Source organism: Mycothermus thermophilus (assembly GCF_041956435.1).
Source record: "Mycothermus thermophilus strain CBS 625.91 unplaced genomic scaffold VTJ04scaffold_3, whole genome shotgun sequence".
NCBI lineage: Eukaryota > Fungi > Ascomycota > Sordariomycetes > Sordariales > Chaetomiaceae > Mycothermus > Mycothermus thermophilus.
In genome coordinates this window covers 3,987,623-4,007,921 of record NW_027191429.1, presented here as the reverse complement: position 1 = coordinate 4,007,921, position 20,299 = coordinate 3,987,623, and the positions used below count along the sequence as shown (strand labels likewise).

Sequence of the window (20,299 nt, the reverse complement as noted above, 5' to 3'; positions counted from 1 at the left end):
TAGCCCCGATCCGCCGGGACCTGCAGCTTGGCGGCAGGAAGGTTTCGTCGTTGCTGGCGCAGTTCTGGTTCCGCGGCAGTGTCCGGGAGCCGACAACCCGCAGAACAGAGAGATTGTGGGTGTATGGGTTGGAGGTTGATGCCGGCGAACAACCGGGTGACAGCGAGATTAGGGATCGTCTTGGGGACTCCATGCTGAGGAACAGGATCTCACGTTCCGAAGATCCTCGGGCCTGAGGGTGTGCTGAAGCAAGACCTCGCAGCTGGCTGGAGCTGGCTGGAGGGATGGGATTGACATTTCTTCCGGTTGGCGAGGTTTCGTGTGTAGAGACTTACTGTGTACTCGTAGTTAGGGCACACCCTCCCCCCGGCCCCCCCTTGAGCCGACAGTGCTCATCAGGACGCTTCGGGCCGGATCCACCCTCCCGTTTCTAATCTGTATCTTTCTTTTTTTTGCGTGGACATTGAAGCTTGTGATGGGAAATAAATGCCTCGCAAAAACTCCATGTCAGAGCGTCACGGAGCATTTGCCATGCTAGGTATGTACATACATACGCCCTGTGCGGTCCACGGATGCCTTAATCTCTTTTGAATGCTAGCGGAAGCAGTTGGGTTTTTTTTTCTCTCCATGGAAGGTGTGCTGATATGGGCAGAGACTCCCACCAGATGTCAAAAACGCTGGGCATGGAGTTGTGCGGTCGGCCCGATACTTAGGCTGTATCTCGGACATAAAAGTGTGGGAGTCGAGGCCGGCTGTGGTGTCGGAGGTATTGGTTCTAGTTGCAGGGTCATTCTTGTAAGCCCGAGTTCTTCTCTTCAAACTCTCTGCTGCCTGCTCTGGTATCGGTTCCTAAATTCATGATTTTCCCCCAACAGCATGCTTGTAGTGTTCCCGGCGTTAAGCTGCAAGCTGCAACACCATCGTCGGCTTCGGCGTGCCCCACCAAGCCGAGCCAGCCCGGCCGGGTCTCCGGAACTGTGGGTCCAAAATATGGGGCAATCGCGGGGTGGATGGGTCCTGGGTTAGGGTTGATACGCCGGTAGAACCCCACCAAGCCGGAGTTCATTACCGGGGCGAACGGAAATCCTTTTATCCACTGCCGTCATCCTTCAATTACCCGGCTGGGGAGTCACTAGCTTACCGCCTCCGCACCTCATCAAGGCTCGTCGTACACAAGGTATCACTTTGGAACCCCTATTCGACAAGACTTGTTGACCGGAATTCCGTCCTCGTCACACTATCCGGGCCCGGGCAGGATAAAACAGTAGTGCTTGACAAACCATCTCGTCAGCAGGGAGGGACGGGTTCTTATCTACTTGAGGTTGGATGGCAGATTTCCGCGTTTGGCGTTGCACAACTGTGTTGCCTCGGCGGCCCAGCCATACATACGACATACGTAGGACATGACGTCGGATCATTCCGTGAAACGCGGTGACTCTGTTTGGGAAGGGGAAGGGATGGTCTCAGATATTAGCCGGATGGACCAGCGCACGTGCAGGTTGACTCGGATGTTGAGGTGTCTGTCAATCGCTTTTTGGGATATGGTTGTCTCTAGGCGGTGTATATTCCGCCTTGTGCCTATCAGGTTACTCGGCAGCGGCGGCCGTCCGGACCTCTCAAGAGACCAGACTGCCACTGCACCGGCAGTCCGTCCTGTACACACACCTCCGGTGTGGGGCCGGTCCGGTGATCTCCACTCATCCCGGACATTCCCAGAGGCACCGCCGTTTGAGCAACGCCTCTGCGCCGGTCTGCACCGCGTTCGTACCGCTGCGCAGCTGCTGACCGCCGGGAGTCCATCTCCAAATGGAATCAACATGACGGATCCAGGAAAACGACCGGGCACGAGTGTGGCGCATGGTATCGCCTACTATAAAACCAGCCAGCCAGCGTGTCTGGACACAACACACAACATGATGTTGATGTTGTGAAATTCAGCTTTGCTTGGCCCAGATGTTGCCGCTGGAACTTGTGCTGAGGCGTGATGTCATGTCATGTTGCTTCCAAGATGGGGCACATTTAAACCCGGGATAAGCCGCAGGGAGTTTCCCTGAGTCGGGTGCTCTTCGATAACTACTCCATTGCCTCCTAACTAGGACGCGATACTTACCAATGATGTTCATTCGATGCGCCGGGATTGCTCTTCTCGGGCTTCACTTAGCATCCGCGGCTCCGGGGAATCCGACGGGACTCGATACTTCTTCTGACACGCTGTTAGCAGCCGTAAAGGCCCTCCAACGCTGGTACAATCCGTCAACAGGGATCTGGGACTCGACGGGATGGTGGAACGGCGCGAACTGCCTGACGGTGCTCGTTGACTGGGCGCTAGCGGACGTCTCCGGGGCCCGCCACGTCGATGTGCCCGACATCATCGCCACCACATTCCGGAATGCGCAACAGATTGACGCTACAGCACAAAAGACATTTGACGCTCGCGGGCTGCCCGTGTCCGAATACAATCTGACCATCTCGAAGCGCGGGTTCCCCGGGTTCCTCAACGAATATTACGACGACGAAGGCTGGTGGGCGCTCGCGCTGATCCGCGCATGGGATCTGACCCGGCACGCGGCGTACCTCGACATGGCCGAGCGCATCTTCGAGGACATGCGGGGCGGTGTCGACGATGAGTGCGGCGGGGGGATCTGGTGGAGCAAAGCCCGCGACTACAAGAACGCCATCGCCAACGAGCTGTACATCAGCGTGGGGGCGAGCCTGGCGCGACGAGTGCCGGCCAAGAGGATAGAATACGCCGGCGCCGCGGCGGGGATGTGGAGTTGGTTTGAGAAGAGCGGGATGATCAACGAGCAAGGCTTGGTTAACGACGGCCTGGAGATGCTCCTCGACGGTGGCTGCGTAAACAACGGCATGGCGACATGGACGTATAATCAGGGAGTGCTCCTGGGAGGACTTGTCGAGCTGGCCGCGGTCACCAGAGAGAGATTGTTTTTAGACCAGGCGGTGCGGACGGCAAAGGCAGCTCTCAGGGGTCTTACTGATGAGAACGGCATCCTGAGTGAGGCAAATGGCTGTGAGCCTGACTGCGGTTCTGACGGCGGCCAGTTCAAGGGCATCTTTATGCGCAATCTGGTCGACCTGTACAAGGCGGTGCCGGACGACGAGTTCCTCTTGGCCATTCTGCGCAATGCTGACGCCGTATGGACGCGCAACCGCAACGACCAAAACCAGTTTGGCATATCGTGGTGGGGACCGCCAGACGCTGGCAGAGGGCCGGATGCATCAACACACAGTTCGGCGTTGGACGTGGTGGTGGGAGCCAGGGCGGTGGCGGGCATAAGCCGCCTCCCATCCCATGGATAATAGTGAATTACTTATGGCGAATGTTTATTTCTTGCTCTCGGCGTGGTCGTGTCCTATGCAGTCAGCCATGGGTTTGGAAGATGATGGATCTCGTCCGCAGCGGTCTTGTCGAAAATGTGCTGCCTGATGCCCGACTTTGAGCCACTGACAGGCAAGAGACGTCGACTCTCACAGACCCACTCACTCCAACTTCGCTCCTTCACCTCACCCCTCTTTGTCTCCCTATCCCCGGGTCTCTGCCATGGATGCCCCTGAGCACGACCTTGATATCAAGCTCCAGAAAATATCGGGCGATTTGATCGCCGACTTTGATCGGTCACTGCCGCGCTTCCTCCGCAAAAATGACGGTGCTGCTGGCTCGGCTGTGCGGTCGCGCGTGCGAACCCGGGAGACAGATCGCTTGATCTCGCAGGTGAGTCCGGGAATGAGCTGGACCAACCCATCTTTTACATTTCTAATGGGTGAAATAGCTGCTCGATCCGTTCCAAGAACTTCCTCAACTTCTGGACCCCCATCTGCCCAAATGGCTGCCCCAACTGGCCGATGCCTATCTGGAGCATCTCCTGGCCCGGCGTCCCTGTCCACCAGCTCGCGGCCGCCTTCTCACTCCCCTGCCACGCGCCATCTGCCGTCTGCTGTATTCATTCTGCAAAATCCGCGGCGAGAAAGTCGTTGTGCGCTTCCTGCCGAATGAGGCCCGTTACCTCGAGCCTCTGCTCACCGGCCTCGAGGAGGCTGAACGAGTGGCAGCGGCAAAGAAGGAGCAAGAGCAACAGCAAAACCACCAGGTTCATAGCCAGGATGATCAGGATCAGGATGTTCCAGGAATATGGTCCTGGGAGGAGCGTTACGTTGTGCTCCTTTGGCTTTCACACCTACTTCTGGCGCCCTTCGATCTCTCGACTATGTCTACCCGCGATGAGGCCGATGAGGACGAAAACAGCGCTCTTCCGAGTATTCCAGGACGGAGTTGGCCAACCGGCCTGCCCAGCATTACCACACGCATCCTGCCTATCGCTCTGCGATACCTCGCTGCTCCGGGACGCGAGCGTGACGCTTCCTGCGCCGTGCTCGTCCGTCTGGCTATGCGCCGTGACATGCAGCAGCTTGGCCTGTTAGATTCCCTCATCCGTTGGGCGCTCGCCGCCATCCACCCGGAGAAAGCCACGGCAACAGAACAACGCACGCCATACCACTACGTCGGCGTCTTATCGTTCCTCGCGGGAGCCCTGAAGTCATCGGCCGATACCCATGACATGCAAAATTACCTTTCAGATATCTTCACTGCGGTACATAGCATGGCAACAACGCCATCCAGCGAGGCTGGGTCCCCAACCTCGTCAGCGCTGGCACGAAAGGCAGCCATCAAAGTGGTGCGGGCCGTCACGGTGCAGTTGCTCCATGTCGTCGCTGAAATCCCCGACGCCGTGGACAACGTCGAGGCGTCCATCGGCTTCCTCCTCGACAGCCTCGGCGACAACGACACACCCGTCCGATTCGCGGCCAGCAAAGCTCTCAGCATCGTCACCTTGCGTCTCGATGCCGACATGGCGGACCAGGTCGTCGAGGCCGTGCTGGAGGCTCTACAACGCAACGTGCTGCCCGGCAAGGGACGCGGCTCCGCCGGCGATCTGAGCATGGTCGACCCGCTCGAATGGCATGGCCTGATGCTGACTCTCGCTCACCTACTGTACCGCCGGTCGCTACCCAACGAGAACCTCCCTGATATCGTGCGGGCGCTGCTGCTGGGCCTCGCGTTCGAGCGACGGAGCACCTCGGGAGCGTCGACGGGCGCCAACGTCCGCGACGCTGCTTGCTTCGGCATCTGGTCTCTCGCACGCCGGTATTACACGTCTGAGCTGCTTGCCGTGCCGGTGGAGTCTCTGCGAGGACACGAGACGGAGAAATCGGTCTTGCAGGTTGTCGCCATCGAGCTTGTCACCGCCGCCTGCCTCGACCCCTCCGGCAACATCCGCCGCGGCGCATCAGCTGCGTTGCAGGAACTCGTCGGTCGCCACCCAGACACCGTCGACCAGGGAATCTGGCTCGTGCAGACGGTGGATTACCACGCCGTGGCGCTGCGGTCGCGCGCCCTAAGGGAGGTTGCCCTCGGCGCGACGAAGCTGTCGCCGCGCTACGGAGAGGCGATTTTGGCCGGACTGCTGGGCTGGCGGGGCGTGGGTGATGTCGACGCTGCGTCCCGCCGTTCGGCGGGTGCGGCGTATGGCATCGTCACGGCCGAGTTGGCCTCGGCGGGCGCCGGCGATCCTGCTGAGCGGCTCACGCAGTCTGTCAAGCTCGTGCTGGAGGCCATCCGAGCGCTCGAGACTCGCCAGGTCGACGAGCTCCATGGCCTGTTTTTTGCGCTCGCCGCGGTGCTGGATGCGCTTCCTAGAGTGGCGGCCGCTCGCGAGGGAGTTCCGTCCGAATTTGTCCACCTGGCTGCCGAGGGGCTGTTGGATATTCTCCGAAACTGCGATACAAAGACCTACCGCAAGCCAGAGCTCGTCGCCGAAGCCGCGAGTCGGCTGATCGTGTCCGCATTTCCGGTCCTACAAGCCGTCGCGGAGCCTACCACCATCGCCGACCTCCTCCCAGGAAGCGCCCTACGAACCATGAGTGGCGACAAACTCGTCGCCCTCTCCCGTTCCGCCGCCAGCAGCCACCCCGCCCTAGACACCTTCGCCGCGCTCGCGCGTTCCAACCTGGAGCGCTGGCTCGCCTCCCCGGAGCCCGAGATCATCGCCGCCGCGTCTGACGCGGCCGTCGTCCTGGCCCTCGCCAGCCGCCCGGCCGACCGCGACGCCATCGTCCGCGGCTGGGCCGACGCCGCGCGCGCCCGCGCGTCCTCCAAGACCCGCACCACCAGCGGCCACTTCTCGGCCCTCGCCGCCGTGTACCCGCTCGCGGCGGCTGCCGCGGAGGAGGAGGAGAAGTCGCTCATCCGCGACGCGCTGGTCGAGCGGTGGCGCGCGGACGGGTGGACGGATACGAGGGCGTGTATCTTGCAGAGCTTGGTGGCGGGGGTCGGGGCCGGCAGCAGTGGTGTTGGTGACGGTCAACAGAGCGCTGGTTGGAGCGGACCGCTGCTGTTGTTGCGTGAGAACGCGGGGGTGTTTGTTGAGCTGGTGGCGGAGGGGTTGGATGATTACACGACGACGGCGCGGGGTGATATCGGGTCTAATGTGAGGTACGAGGCTCTCCGCGTCGTGCGGGCGCTGTGGGCAGGCTTGGATGCCAATTTTGGACCCGAGGATGGAGAGAAGCTGGTCTCGCCGCTGTTGCTCCGCGTGTTGCGCCTCGCGGCGGAAAAGCTGGATCGCGTGCGGGCACAGGCACAGGCTACGCTGGCGGCGTTGTTGATACCGAGGTGAGTAGTTCTTGTTATCCTTGTTTCGCGTCCTGTGCTTGAAGGGCTGCCTTCCTCCTCCCCTTGAGACTACGTACGCACGAGCCATGATGACTGACTGACACGCTACTACTTCTCTATACAGCCAAGCCACCGACCTCCGACGTTCCACCTTCTCCTCCAAGGCCTACTTTCTCTTCCTCCTGAACCTGCTGCACCACCCGGACTGGCTGCACCCCGCGGCGGCCGCGGTCCTCGCCGACCCGGCCGCGTGGATGGACGCGCTGCTCTCGGGGATGGTAACCTCAGCCGACACGGGCCACGAGGAACTCGTCGTCGCCTCGCGCGCGGCGCTGGCCGAGTTCTGCACCTCGTCGCAAGCCAACACCAACTCCGTCTGCGCCTCCCTCGCGCGCAACCTACGCGCCTGGCAGGGCGTCGACCGAGTGCTCGTCCCAACGCTCGAGGTGGCCGCGTTCCTGATGGACGTGGGCGTGTTTGCGCGCTGCGGGCCGGGCGTGGTCAATTACAAGAGTCTCTGTCTGCAGGTGCAAAAGGCGTGCTACAAGACGGGCAACGTGCGCAAGATCGAGGCGTGCGTGAGGGTGTACGCGGGGATTGTGGAGCTGGGGCGCGCCGCAGCAATGGCAATTGCCACGGGTGCTGCTCCCGGTCCGGGTTCGGGACAGGGTTCGGATCCGGGGGATGATGTCGATGATGTTGGTGATGAGAAAGAAACGGTCAGCCGCCGGGACGGGGCGCGCGAGGCCCGGACGCGCCTCGGCGCGCTACTGTTTCACCCGTGGCCGCGCGTGCGGAGCACCGTGGTGGACGAGCTATGGGGATTGTTCCACGACGAGCCGGCCGCCGGGAGGCAGCTCCGGGGCGTGGACTGGGCGCGGGCCGACAAGGCGCGGATCAGAGCCGCGGTGGAGGCTTTGGGGCTGGCATAGTGTAGGGCATCCGGATGGGATCCGAAATCTATCTACGGAGCGTAGTTACTGAATGTGCTCAGGGGCTCGGAGGAGGATCCAGATGGCGTTGGATGTTGAACGTTGGACGTTGGCCTGGGGGACGATCATTACACTACGTAGATACGATACCTGACCTACGGTGTACGGTGAATACGAATCGGATGTAACGCCGGTCTGGTTGGTCTTTTGGTGGCTGGACCTAAGCGGAGGACGATGTGGGATAGTTTACCGTGTAGTGGATTACCTAAGGCCTCTTTCTACTCCACCATACACATAGACAGGTGGATACGTCGTCGCAAGATCGGCAGGATCAATTCCCTCGCGCATTATCGACGGAGCATCCTCCGAAGACTCGCATACGGAACCGTTTCCCGCCCGCCGCCCGCCGCCGGGGGCTTTGTGTCAATTTGTTGCATGCACAGAACTTTCAGTAAAACCGGAATTGCTGATATTGGATCTGACTTATCAAGACGGATCAGGGCGCGAGTCGCGATGATGCCTTTTTGTGTATACGTAGGAGGTAGCCACCTATGCATGGAAAATGCTGTTGGTTCTGCTTTTGTTGCGCTTGTTGACCTCACCGCCTTTTTTGACTTGACGGAAGCTTGAATGGTCTTCGATGAATGTAATTCCAACAGACGAACCGGGAAACCAGACGACGACGGGATCGAGTCCGCGCCAGTCAGGACGAAGAGACTTGGTGCTTTTCGAGATCGAAAGCTGAAAAATCAAGGCAACCGACGTTTGCTTGTCTTCTTTGTGATCGACTGCGGTGGTTTGTGCCAAGGAACTTTTGACAACCTACTCCGGACAGACAATTGGCATCTGCTAGGGACGGATACGCATCGCGATCTGCCGCCCAGACTTCGCCTACAAAAGCCTGTTTTTGAGCTAGTTTCGGGTTCTAGATTTCCCTTTTGGAGGACGGAAAGCTCCGTCGCAAATCGAAGATCGTTCCATAGTTGTCTCTGCCGAGCAGGTAGTGTGTGTGTACGGACTACCTAACAGCAGCCATGCCCCGTAGTGTAGGCGCCATACACAATCCCCAGCTCAAGCCACCTCTTTCTGTACAGCACAACTTCCCCCAACAAGCATAGCACAGCTGCATCGATTCACATATCCCAGCACCACCCAACCCGTCCGCGAGAGGCCACGTCGCGTCGATCGATGCTGGCCCCCCTTCCCCTTTTCTCCTCACATGACAAGCCAGCATGAAGTGACGGCAGGCAGGCCGATCGCGACAAACGACAAAAGACGGGGGCGGGTTGGAGCGGAGAAGGCGGAGAGCGGAGAAAAAAAGGAGCGGGGAGACACGGAGAGGAGCGGACCCAGTGCGCACATGGCAGCCCTGTCAAGAGACAAGGCCTCGTCAATCAAAAGTGTAAGTAAAAGGTGGGGGCCCGCCCGCTCCGCTCTTATGTGTGTGTGTGCTGGGCTGGGCTGGACCGCACCGCACCGCAACCGCGCACCGGATCGCGGCCCCGTGCCGCTCCGACTGCTGAGCCAAGAGTTTTTCTTGGGCTGGGCTTTGGGGGGTTGCCTGTTTTTGTTTTGTGTTGTGTTCTTTTGACTTGGCTATGGCTGGTGGTTGGGATGGCGTGCAGGAAGAAGAGAATAGAAAAGAGGAGCGGTTGATGATGGGCGGGGGATCGACTTGACTACGTATACACTAGAATGCATAGAGGACTGCTCTGTTACAGGAGGTACGCATTTTGTATTTGTCTGTTGGCAATTTTCGCCTGGCTGGTTGGCTCTGTTTGCGGTTGTTCTCATGAAGGGCAGATCGCTATTCCTCTGCGGTGCGAGTCAACCAGTGTTGTGTACGGAGTATGACCTCATACGGCAGGACATGTGTGTATCTTTGGCTGCCGATCCCGCTGATGGATGGACGTGTGATATTGTGCTGTGGCAGGCGATGACCAACGGCTGCACGATGTGTCAATGCTTGTACTCGGGTGATGGTCGAGATGGGCAACCCTTGGTCGACCTCCTGCATCTCCTACAGTGCCAGGACTCTTCATCGCGAGATACTATGGGTACTCATCACTCATAGCCTTCCAGATGTCCACTTTGCCCCTAACTATTATTTATTATTCACGCTTCAAGCGAGAACGAGCACAATATTAGGTACTCCATAACCCCCAAGCAGCCAACCGCCCGGCGTTCCTGACTGACGCGAGGTACTCCGTACTCCGTACCAGGTCGCCGATTACAATCCGAAAAGGGAGGCGGGAGGGTAACACAAACAACGGGTGGTGGGAGGGGACGACATCTGGCTCTCGTTTTCGCTTTGGCCCGCCCGGCACAACCACCAACAGAGCCACGTGCGACGAAACCTCATTTGCGGCCCATTATTGTAACTCTGTTCAGTAGGAACCGGGCCCCTCCGCCAGTACATACCAGAGGTCCTGGCTCCGGTGAGGCATTTGCGCATTGCGAACATGTGGACGGACGAGGCACGGACCATATGCAACGCCAGCCATGGGAGGAGACTACGTACGGAGTACGCATATGGTGTCGAACGCAGTGACGTGATGGTTGAGACGGACATGGGGGCTCAAGCATACTTGTATTAGTCTGAGCAAGGAAGTTACGCATTGTGTGAAAGGGCTCGACTGCATGATCCCGCTGACCATTGGGCATCAACTGAGAAGAAAAAAAGCTAGAACAAGGTTATTTTTTTTTTTTTTCGATTCTTGCATGCCAAGCATGCGGGATCTTCCCTCGTCAGACGGAATAACTTTGGATGACCCCCCTCCGCGCAGAGGAAGCGAGGGCACACGACAATCTGAGATGGAACTTTTCTTCCTTTCTTGAACGATTGCCGGATGGCGGGATTTCCGAGCCTGGATGAATCCGGGGTTGCGCTGCATGGGCTAAAATTGTCGTCACCCTTTCACGGCCGAAAACTACCTACCCGACACAGACCTAGATCCGCGAAAAGTTTTTTTTTTCTTTGTATCTTGATCGTCTCGAAGGAAATCTAGGACCTGAGGGGTTAGTCCTGCCCACGAGCGGCGAGCTGTTCTCGTTGACCGAGAGGGGGAATATCTACCATCACCAGACCGGGAGTGGATATCGGTGAAGAACGGCCTGGACGAGATCGACTGAACTGGTCGATCGATCGGCACATTGGCGGCCACATAACGGACCGAAGGGAGATCAAGGTTGGTTGAGACCAAAGATAGACTCATCAATGTCGGCCTGACTTGGACTGCCGACGTGAGGGGCCCTCACTCTCCATCCGGTCTGGATGCCATGCTGTCAGCATTGTGTATTCGCAGGATTCTGTGCGCTGTTACATGGAGACCGTTAACATAAGCTTGTCGTATCTCTGCAAATAGCTGCCGAGGCCTGTGTCCCTTCGGGGATCTACGGCAGTCCCTAGGCCCACGGTCAGTCACACCGCGCAACGCGGCGGCTCTGGTGTCACGACGGAAGGGACGGTGGAGAGGAGGGAGTGCCGCCAACGGCCCGCCGCCCGCCTCGTCTCGGCTCGCCTCTAGCTGCCATGCCCGGCCAGGGAAGGCCATGAACAAGACAACCACACAAAACATGAACATGCACAAAGTAAAACATTGGTCAGTCAGTGGAGTCACTGTATAGGGTGAATATGGAACGGGGAAGCAAGTCTGTGCGGACCGAGCCAGCCATGCCGGGAACGGCCGTTAGGCGAGAGGGAGCAAAACCGTCCGGGTGCGGGATCTCGGCCTCGGGTGACCGGTTGTGGCGTCGCCCCCAACCGGCGATATGACACCGAGTGCATAGGTGGGCGGACCGCGGCGTGACGTCTGGCGAGTCCGAGGGGCCAAGTCGAACCAACGGCATCAGCCGGCAGTCGACGCAGCAACGATGATACCTAGTACGTCTGTAGTGGTAGCATGGACATACATACAGTATGTATGTACATACATAGGTGCCGTCCTGCGTGGTCCGTTGAGCCTTGGCCATGTGGAGAGAGCAGCAAGGCCGAGCGAGCGAGGTTGGTGAGCAGCCCTGCTGCTGACGACGAGCAGTTTGTCAGTGGTTGAGATCGTGGCATCATACACCAGCCACCTCCAACACAGCAACAACAACGAAGAAATCAGATGGACAGGAAGGACATCGGCTGTTGACGGCGGAAGCAGAGGTGCCCCCCGCGGAAGCACGCAGGACTTCGCAGCGCCCAGCTCCCCGCTTCAATGCTTCAATGTGGTTGGAGCATGCAGGCAGGCTGCTTTGCTGCGCAGTCAATATTTTTCCTGCATACGCACAAACGGCGCGCCGTTCACCGGCTTGCCAATCGACGAATTTATTTCACCCGGTTTTGGCGGGAGTTTGCAGAGCGAGAGAACAGCGCTCCGACGATGGTTCCGGTCATGCTGGCAGGGCTCGGACAGGGTAGACAAGACCGAGTTGAGGTTTGATGCCGGTCTTGACCGGGAATCGGCAAGAAAGACGGTGCCCTTTGCAAAGACTGTTGGTCGTAGACATGTGGGCGGGAGGGTGTGCTGCCGCGATCGATTCGATAGAAGTATATGCCTCTGCAGCAAAGCCGATGCGAAGCAACACACATAGACATCTCAGGCCATACAGAGGATGATGCGAGGAACCCGGTCAGGAAATGTTCATGGAGAACCCAGACATTTTGAGAGTCCATAAAGTAGGTAGTAATAGGTGCGGCACATTGTTGGAGTGAGTTGGGCCGTTTGGTGTACTTTTCTTCTCTGCGCTATCTCGTCCTGATATCTTCAGCATTATGAGAATTTTGAAACTGACATGAAGAAGTGAGAGAGTCAGTGACAGCATCATCCAGCCAATAACTTCCAGGTTCGGCAATGGCAGCCAACAAGTAAAAAACAGCCGAAAAAAAACCAACCTGAATGCAACGGGAAGGAACGAGAAAAAAAAAGTTCCCGGCTGGGCATTTGGCTGATCTCCGCTCGTCCCACGCGACTTCCCTTGGGCCAGTGCCGGGCCAGGCCGCCCATCCATCCCGGCCCACCAGCAAGAAACCAGCAAGGAAACAGGGCAAGCACCTCGTGCACCTCGTCAGCAGGTCGCCCTCTCCCTCCACGAGCAGCTTGTGGTTGCTTGGGGCACGCGCCTGGAAAACAGCCAACCAGAAAATCACAACAGGCAGGGAACACCCTGCACGGAATCCACACGGCAACCACCCCCGATACCCCCGGCTGTGGCCTGCGGGTCAAACCTGCTAACTAGCTTGGACGCTAGCTCCCCTGAGCCGTCCGCTGCCCGCCAGAGTCCGCCAACCAGTCACCGTCTAATCCCACGTCGGCCTGCGTTCCGTGTCGAGCAAGCTGACTTCCTGGTTGCTTGCCTTCCCGCCAGCGGGAAAAAGACCCCCCCAAGCACTCAGCGAGACTCGAGACTGGAGACTGGACCCTGCCAGGCTCAGGGCACACGGGAATTGCCTGCCCACCGTCGACGGGGCGCCTCCACTTCTTTCCTTTCCCCAGCTCGCTCCCGGTTGTCACTCCCGAAACAACAAAGAAACTTCGCCTCGACGCGCCCACTCCAAAACTCTCCCGGCCATCCTCCTTCAGGTTCCCGTCCAGTCGACCTGACGTCGAGAAACGGCCGATTCCTCTCCTCCAAATCCGCCATTCCCAAATTACATTGTCTTTCTGCCGCCATCCCCAGCGCCTCCGCCTCCTCTCCGAGCCCAACCAACCCTCAATCTCTGCCCAACCATCATTTTCGCTCACCAGCCTCGACTGCTCCTCCATCCCCGTGTCCGCGTCCTTCGGCACACGCACACGCACACGCATACGCACTCGCACCAGCCATCGCCGCCGAGTTTGATCTCACCCGGCCGCTCCCTTCTCGACCCGCCGACGACAGCTGGCCGCGTCCGGTGCGTGCCTGTCCTTGCGACGCACGCACCCGTTTATCAAGACGGCAGCCATACCCCGAGCACCCCTCTCCGGCGGGGAGGAGGAGGATCTCGCCATGGAGGCGCTACGAACCATCATCACCAATGTGCCCGACTGGCAGCACAAGCTCGATGACCTCATCGGCCAGGTAGCCCAGCGCCAGATAGAGCTGGCCAAATGGAACGAAGAAAACGAGAAAAACAACGCAGACAAGGCTGTCGGACCACGATCGATCCGCAACAAAGGCTCGACCGAATCCCTCAGGCCACGAGACGAGCCCGAGGCCCACCCCCGGGATCCCGTATCGCCGCCACCAAGGACTCCGCCGCAACAGGCCGCCGATCAGGCCGCGAAACCGGCCGCCGGTGCCAATGCCGATGCCCCTAAGACGGGCGCCGAACAGACGCCCATGCCCCCCAGCCCGTCAGAGTCGCAGACCCCGTCGGCCTTGCAGCGTCAGACGAACCAGATGCGAGCCGCCGGTCAGGCGAGGGCCCGAGCCGCTCTCCGCAAGAGGAACCGCACCGAGTCCATGATCAGTGCCGAGGGCGCTGCTCCGAAATACCGCTCCCGCAGTATGATCATCGTCTACTACGACAGCTACGTCCAGCAGGTCTTTGAAGACCTCGTCAAGTTTGTCAGCTCCAGCCGCAACATGATGCGCAAGGCCAAGACGGCCGCCAGGTTCGCCCAGATCAAGCGCATGGCCGAGATGGAAGTTGCCGACGACGACGATGCAGCCAACTCCAACGCGAATTCCAACAACAATGCCGCGAACGGGACTCCTATCGCGGCCGGGGATGGGCCTATTGCCGCGGCCGACCCCAACGAGGTTGAGGAGCCCGAGATCGTGCTGCCCTTCGTTAGCACACGCCGCCTGGGCCCTGCCGCGTTCGTTCCGCGAGGTGCCACCTACGCGAGGGCCCCGGCCCGCGGGGCCGGCCGGACCGGCACCCCAAGCCTTCTGAATGGACCACCGGATGTGTACGACGAGCTCGACAAGGGTCTTGAATACGTGCAGAGCATGTGCGAGACAGCGGCCCACCAATTCCTGCGCGATGGTGACTGCGGCGAGGAGGTGGCCAACATCAAGAAGCGGCTGGCCGAGACCAAGGAGATTGCCGAACGCGAAATGGAACGTATCAAACGTGAGGATCCCGAAGCCCTGCAGAGGCTGGGCGAAGACGACAGCACGCGCGGCCGCAACTACCGCACCCCCAGCATGCGCCGCGACCCGGCCAAGCCGTCGGCGACCGTCTCGGGCCCGGGGGCTCCTATCACTGCTGCTACGGGCCCGCTTGAGGTGGACGAGGGCGTCGAGGACGTTGACGAACCCCCGCTGAAGCTTCCACCATTCCGGAGCACGCGCATGATGCGTGGACCTCCCGCCGTCAACTAACACACACGCAATCTCGAGAGGGGCCGTGTTGGATGACCATGGCGGATGAATATCAGGAACCAAATGGCGGTTGTTTTGGGACCTGAAGGAGAGGATTATGTACTACCTACACGGGGAGAGAGGGAAAAGATGTCACGTTTCAGGAAACCACCCAGGCCTGGTCAAGCCTGGGGAAGAAGATATCATTGCATTAGAACCTGGAATTCTCGGGCATGGCAAGCAGGCGAGCGCATCGATTTTTCTGGTCAGGGCGTTCCGGCAGCCATTGGTTGGGAGGGGGGAGGGACCCTTCATCTCGTTTTTTTTATTTTATTTTCCATCTGACAACACGCATCTCTTCCCCGGTAGTATGAAAGGACGGCTCGTTTGTTTTTGGCATTTGAAGGCGGATCAAAAAGCACCCAAGAAGACACATGTCTCTTTTTTTGTGTTGTTCTTTTTGTTTTCGCTGGTCCAAGTCTGGGTCTTTCGTGTACTGCGGAGCAGAGCCGGGCCGGATTGGGATCTATCTGTTGATAACTACCTACCTACGCAGTTAACTGCTCATCGATATACCATACCCATGATCATCTATCAACCTATTTACCTACATCAGGCACATATCCGAGTAAATCCGCTGTTGAGCTGTGAATATACCTAGGTGACATACCCCCGTCTTAATATACTGGTTTTGGATAGCCTGGCGGAGAGTCTGCGGAGTGGTATCTACGCATGGTGTCGGGTGTGTCTTGTCCAAAGCGCACTCTCTGCTCGAGGACGGGTAGTCAGGAAGCTGAGGTCGCAAGGTAACAAGACGACCGAAGCATGTTTCATCAATTCTGTCTGTCCCTGGAAAGTCATGCTTACCGACCTAACCCCCAAGGTCTGAAGCAGCATATTACCGACAGGATGGAATACCGGACTCAAACTCACCCCGACCATACATAATTTTTACGGCAGCATCCTCCTTTGGTTACCTGGGTTATGCCGGCAGTCTGCGTCATCGTCATCATCAAGAGTGCAGAGTTCTTCCCCTGCTCCAGCATTCCTCCCTCCCTGTTTCCCCCCCTTAGGTCGTCGGTCGGTCCTGCGATGGGGGGACTCGGGCGGAGTCAGACCGAGCCGGGCCGAATAGGTAAGTACCTCCCACCGCCCAATCTGTAGCAGGTCCATATCCGTATTTACTGCATCCCATCCGCATCTGTATCGGCATGAGCTGCAGAACTTGTTGCATTTTGACGGTTTGGAGCAATGCAGGGCTTAGTCAGTGGTGGTGATGGGGGTTTGATGGTCCACAGTGGGTGGTTGACTATGTGGATGAACTACTGAAGGTAATAGGTGCCTCAGGTAGGTGGGTAGAGCATGTGGCGGACGGGGATTAGGAGAGACAACGGCACAATGGTACGTCCTACATGTCCCGTCGGAGAAAATGTGGTTTGATTCGCACAGACTCTACGGAGTATCTAGTTATTCCTGCGGCAATCATACTTGCTGACCTCCTCCTGAGTAGGCCTCGGCATATATGTACAGACCCAACATAGGAATTTCCCAGCATACCTGCCGAAAGTATATTTGGACATTGACATCCTTGCTCCCGAGTACGATGAGGAGGAGAGGGACAACGACAACATAGGATATATGTCTGGACACCGATGGTACCCGTCCGGTGTTGACCTTCGCTGTAGTGTAGAGCCCCGTCCCCGGGGGTTTGTTCCGTGTTGTATGTACATACATACATACCGACCTGACCTAGGCTCCGTTGTCAGATACCTTTCCTTTCCGGGTAGGCCTGTCCGAGATGTTGAGACGAAGGAGCAGCAGCACGGACTCAGTACCCGAACTACCCAGGTATGCACGTACTGAACTTGATAAACCTAACAGGAACTTTTGAGTTCCTCAAACGGTTTGAGAATCCCAAAATCCCAAAACATAAAAATGCCTGCGGGACTTTCCCCCCCTCACCCTTCCAAAGTTCCAGCGAGGTAGTTATGAGAGATGCACGGACAGAGCTAGGTCCCCAGGCCAGGTAGTATGTTGAGGTTGAGGTTGAGGTTGAGACAGAGTCATAGCGCCCGTTACATTGCGACACCAATAGTGTGCTTTCTCTCAGACTCTCGGATTCAACCCACCCACCTCATCTCACCCTTGTCAAGATATTTTTGGGGAATGGGATACCACAGAAAAGAAGAACACTGATGAGGGAGAACAGAAGGGAAGAGCCAAAACAACGCTAGCTCGGCTCTGGTTCCGAGTCCGAACCCGAGCCGGGGCGGCACCAGCACGGGCACGGAGATCGGCACCAGTTGCCTTGGGCCCTGCCTGAAGGGATGCGTGGTTCGGCTCTTGGCCCGGCTCCGGTGCCGGCTACTTGTAACCGACGATGCGTACTTGGGGTCTCATAATACCTATAATATGACAGTAGTTATCATTCTCTTGAAGCTCGTCATGCGGGCCCCCGGTCTCATGAATGAATCCTGCCTTCGGCCTGTCTGTCTGCCTGCCTTTGGTATCTTCAGTGTCGTATTCTGATGATTTCCCTCAGCTCCCTAGCATCCCCATGCTCGGCAACGGGAATTTCGCAGAACCCGCGGTCCATCCCGAATCTTCCCATGAAACCTGGTTCATGACTTGTTCACTGCAAACATTGGGGACTGTAAGTTGTGGCAAGGTCTGGTAGGTCAGGTAGAATGTAGGTATGTCGTACTTCTAGCGGCAGAGGAGGATCGAGTATGGACGACAGTGTATCTAGAACTGTACAGACACTGTCCCTTCCTAACCAGAAGCGTCTCGCCGAAGGGAAGGCTACCTACCCCACCACAAACCAGAAGCTGGGGACATCACCACGTTCACCAAAACATCAACTTGGAACCTAGCGAGGGTAGGTCTTCCCACCCACTCACTCCTCCTTTCACTTTGACGAAACACACGAAAAATGGCAGACGGGGTCGACAATCCAAAAGCCAAGGCCGAGGCACTCTTGCCACGGTTCAAGTTCGAGCGTCTGCTCAACCAAGGTATGTCCATTTTTCCAACACCTACCTACCTATCCAAGAAAGCAACAAAACAAACACAACCCAAACGCCATACCCAATTCCAGTACTCCCCCGGCCCGCCAAACCCGACTAACCTCCCAAATCCCCCCGCCGCCCATACATACAGACCAAGCCGGCCGCCGCTCCGCCCTGGTCGGCACCATCGACTCGCAACCGGCCCTCGTGATCCTGGAGCGCGCCCCCTTCCCCACGTCGCCCGACTACCTCGGCTCCGTCACGGCCAACCTCGCCGCCCTGCAGAACCTCGGCGCCAACGACATCTACCACTGGTACCGCGCCCTGAGCGGTTTGAGTACCAAAAACAACAACATCGACTTTGCCGACCTCAAAATCAACCTCATCTTCCCCTGCACCGCCAAGCACATCAAAAAGTACTCCCCCCAGGGTTTGCGGGTCGTGGTCGAGACGCCCGAGCTGTACCATACGCGCGTGCGGCCGTACATGCAATCGCAGCGCGAGTCCGGGCGGCTGAACTGGGTGTACAACATCATCGAAGGGCGATCCGAGGTGGAGGACGTCATCTTCCGCACGCCGTACGGCGCCGACCCCGTCGAGGGGTTCCTCCTCCTGCCCGACCTCAACTGGGACCGCACCACCGTCGAGGCGCTGCACCTCCTGGCGCTCGTCGAGCGCCGCGACCTGTGGAGCCTGCGCGACCTGCGCAAGAAGCACGTGCCCTGGCTACGGCACATGCGCGAGAAGCTGCTCGACGCGACCACGGCGGCCTACCCGGCTGTGGAGCGGGATCAGCTGAAGTTGTATGTGCACTACCAGCCGACGTATTATCATTTGCACGTGCACATTGTGCATGTGGCGCTGGAGGCGGGCGCGACGCAGGCCGTGGGGAAGGCGGTTGGGTTGGATAGTATCGTGGCGCAGTTGGAGGTGATGGCGGGAGATGAGGAGGCGGGGATGGATGGGGTCACCATGACGTATACCCTCGGAGAGGCCAGTGATCTCTGGGTGGAAGTGTTCGGACCACTGCGGCGGCAGCAGCAGGAGGAGAAGGAGGCAGAGGCAAAGGCTCAAGCCGAGTAGCGCTTCGTAATGTGCATGACGAGGTCGTTGACCTTGGGGCCGTGCGGGCAGTCAACCCACTCGCCGTCGTCGCGGATGCAGTAGATTTGGTTGTCGAGACGGATGGTGCAGCTCTTGGTGACACCGGCCTGAAAGAAGAACGGGGCATGTTAGACGGGAACAGACGGACAGAGGAGTAAGTAGAGGTAAAACGTACATCGGCCGTGCGGCGCACGCTTTCCCTCAACATGCCAACGCCGAACGCGCCGTCATCCTTGGTAGCGCAGTCGTTGAGGAGGTCGAAATCGATGGCATGTTCGAGGGCACAGTCCTCGATGAGGCTGCGCTGCGGGATGTTTTGGTAGTCGCGGGTGAGGCACATGGTGAAGCCGAGGAAGATCTTGGGGTCGGGGTAGAGGCGCTGGGCGCAGAGTTCGATGATGTTACCGAGGCCTGGAGCATGGTAAGTTAGGACGTGAAGAGCCGTGGGGTTGGTTGGAGGAGCCGACGTACATTCTCCGGGTCCGTGCTTGCATGCGACGCCGTCATTCTCGGTCGGCCTGGAGGGTAGTGATGTCAGCGGCTGCCGTTGCAAGCTGCTATTGCGTTGGCGAGTGGTAGGGGCACGTACTTCCCGATGAAGGACAGGGTAAAGTTGACCTTGTCGTGGACTTTCTGCATGGCAGGGAGGACGAGGTCGCGGAGGCAATCCTGCAGTAGGAGCGGTCACATGTCAGACAGAGTCCCCGTCGCGAAGCGAGCCGGATGCGGGAGTGCAATGCTTGCTGACCTTGGCGTCGGGACATTTGCTCATAATGTGAGCCTCGAGGGGGACGAGGTGGCCCTCAGTTTTGGCAGGCGGCGGCGGTGCCTGGACCGAGTCTGCAACAGGTGCACCGTGGAGAGGGAGGACGACGCGCGGGCCGAAGGAGTAGAAGAGCAGGCCGCCGAGGACGAGGTAGGCCGCAACCGTGAGAGCGAGCTTGAGCGGCTGGCGGCCGCGGCGTGACGGCAGGATCATGGGCGCGGACTGTCTTTTCTCGTCCATGGGGTGTGCGGATACGGAACTGCTGCGAGGGATGACGATGGTTTGGTAGCAAGGTGATTGCAGGGCTGAGCGTTTGGATGTGGCGGAGATGAGGGCGGTGATGTGTTGTCAGAGGGGGTTGGTTGGTGTCGAAGTTGGGAGCTCAACTACGAGTACCTGCTAGCCCAAAGAGGTTCGGCGGTACGGTCATGTAACCGGGACGGAGGCCGTGACGTAAGGTATGTACCAGGTATCGGAGAGTTCGGTCTGTACAGAAAATGATACCGCCTTAGTCTCAGTCCCCGCT

At 58.5% G+C, this 20,299-nt stretch overlaps 6 protein-coding genes across 6 annotated transcripts; 5 read left to right on the top strand and 1 right to left on the bottom strand.

Annotated features, from left to right (window-relative positions):
• Positions 1 to 2,112: 2,112 nt before the first annotated feature.
• VTJ04DRAFT_5594 (uncharacterized protein) lies at positions 2,113 to 3,318 on the top strand (the record flags this gene model as incomplete). The annotated part of the gene is made up of 1 exon (XM_069363725.1): positions 2,113 to 3,318. The coding sequence occupies one exon, from the start codon at positions 2,113 to 2,115 to the stop codon at positions 3,316 to 3,318; it is 1,206 nt and encodes a 401-aa protein (XP_069220543.1).
• Positions 3,319 to 3,559: 241 nt separating this feature from the next.
• On the top strand, positions 3,560 to 7,620 carry VTJ04DRAFT_5593 (uncharacterized protein; the record flags this gene model as incomplete). The annotated part of the gene is made up of 3 exons (XM_069363724.1): positions 3,560 to 3,730; positions 3,789 to 6,688; positions 6,813 to 7,620. The coding sequence occupies 3 exons, from the start codon at positions 3,560 to 3,562 to the stop codon at positions 7,618 to 7,620; spliced, it is 3,879 nt and encodes a 1,292-aa protein (XP_069220542.1).
• A 5,973-nt stretch (positions 7,621 to 13,593) lies between these two features.
• VTJ04DRAFT_5592 (uncharacterized protein) lies at positions 13,594 to 14,916 on the top strand (the record flags this gene model as incomplete). Its single annotated transcript, XM_069363723.1, has 1 exon — positions 13,594 to 14,916. The coding sequence occupies one exon, from the start codon at positions 13,594 to 13,596 to the stop codon at positions 14,914 to 14,916; it is 1,323 nt and encodes a 440-aa protein (XP_069220541.1).
• A 63-nt stretch (positions 14,917 to 14,979) lies between these two features.
• VTJ04DRAFT_5591 (uncharacterized protein) lies at positions 14,980 to 15,240 on the top strand (the record flags this gene model as incomplete). Its single annotated transcript, XM_069363722.1, has 1 exon — positions 14,980 to 15,240. The coding sequence occupies one exon, from the start codon at positions 14,980 to 14,982 to the stop codon at positions 15,238 to 15,240; it is 261 nt and encodes an 86-aa protein (XP_069220540.1).
• A 2,587-nt stretch (positions 15,241 to 17,827) lies between these two features.
• VTJ04DRAFT_5590 (uncharacterized protein) lies at positions 17,828 to 18,904 on the top strand (the record flags this gene model as incomplete). Its single annotated transcript, XM_069363721.1, has 3 exons — positions 17,828 to 17,909; positions 18,055 to 18,833; positions 18,902 to 18,904. The coding sequence occupies 3 exons, from the start codon at positions 17,828 to 17,830 to the stop codon at positions 18,902 to 18,904; spliced, it is 864 nt and encodes a 287-aa protein (XP_069220539.1).
• A 69-nt stretch (positions 18,905 to 18,973) lies between these two features.
• Positions 18,974 to 20,013, bottom strand: VTJ04DRAFT_5589 (uncharacterized protein; the record flags this gene model as incomplete). Its single annotated transcript, XM_069363719.1, has 5 exons — positions 18,974 to 19,114; positions 19,183 to 19,418; positions 19,479 to 19,525; positions 19,597 to 19,676; positions 19,756 to 20,013. The coding sequence occupies 5 exons, from the start codon at positions 20,011 to 20,013 to the stop codon at positions 18,974 to 18,976; spliced, it is 762 nt and encodes a 253-aa protein (XP_069220538.1).
• Between the last annotated feature and the right edge of the window lie 286 nt (positions 20,014 to 20,299).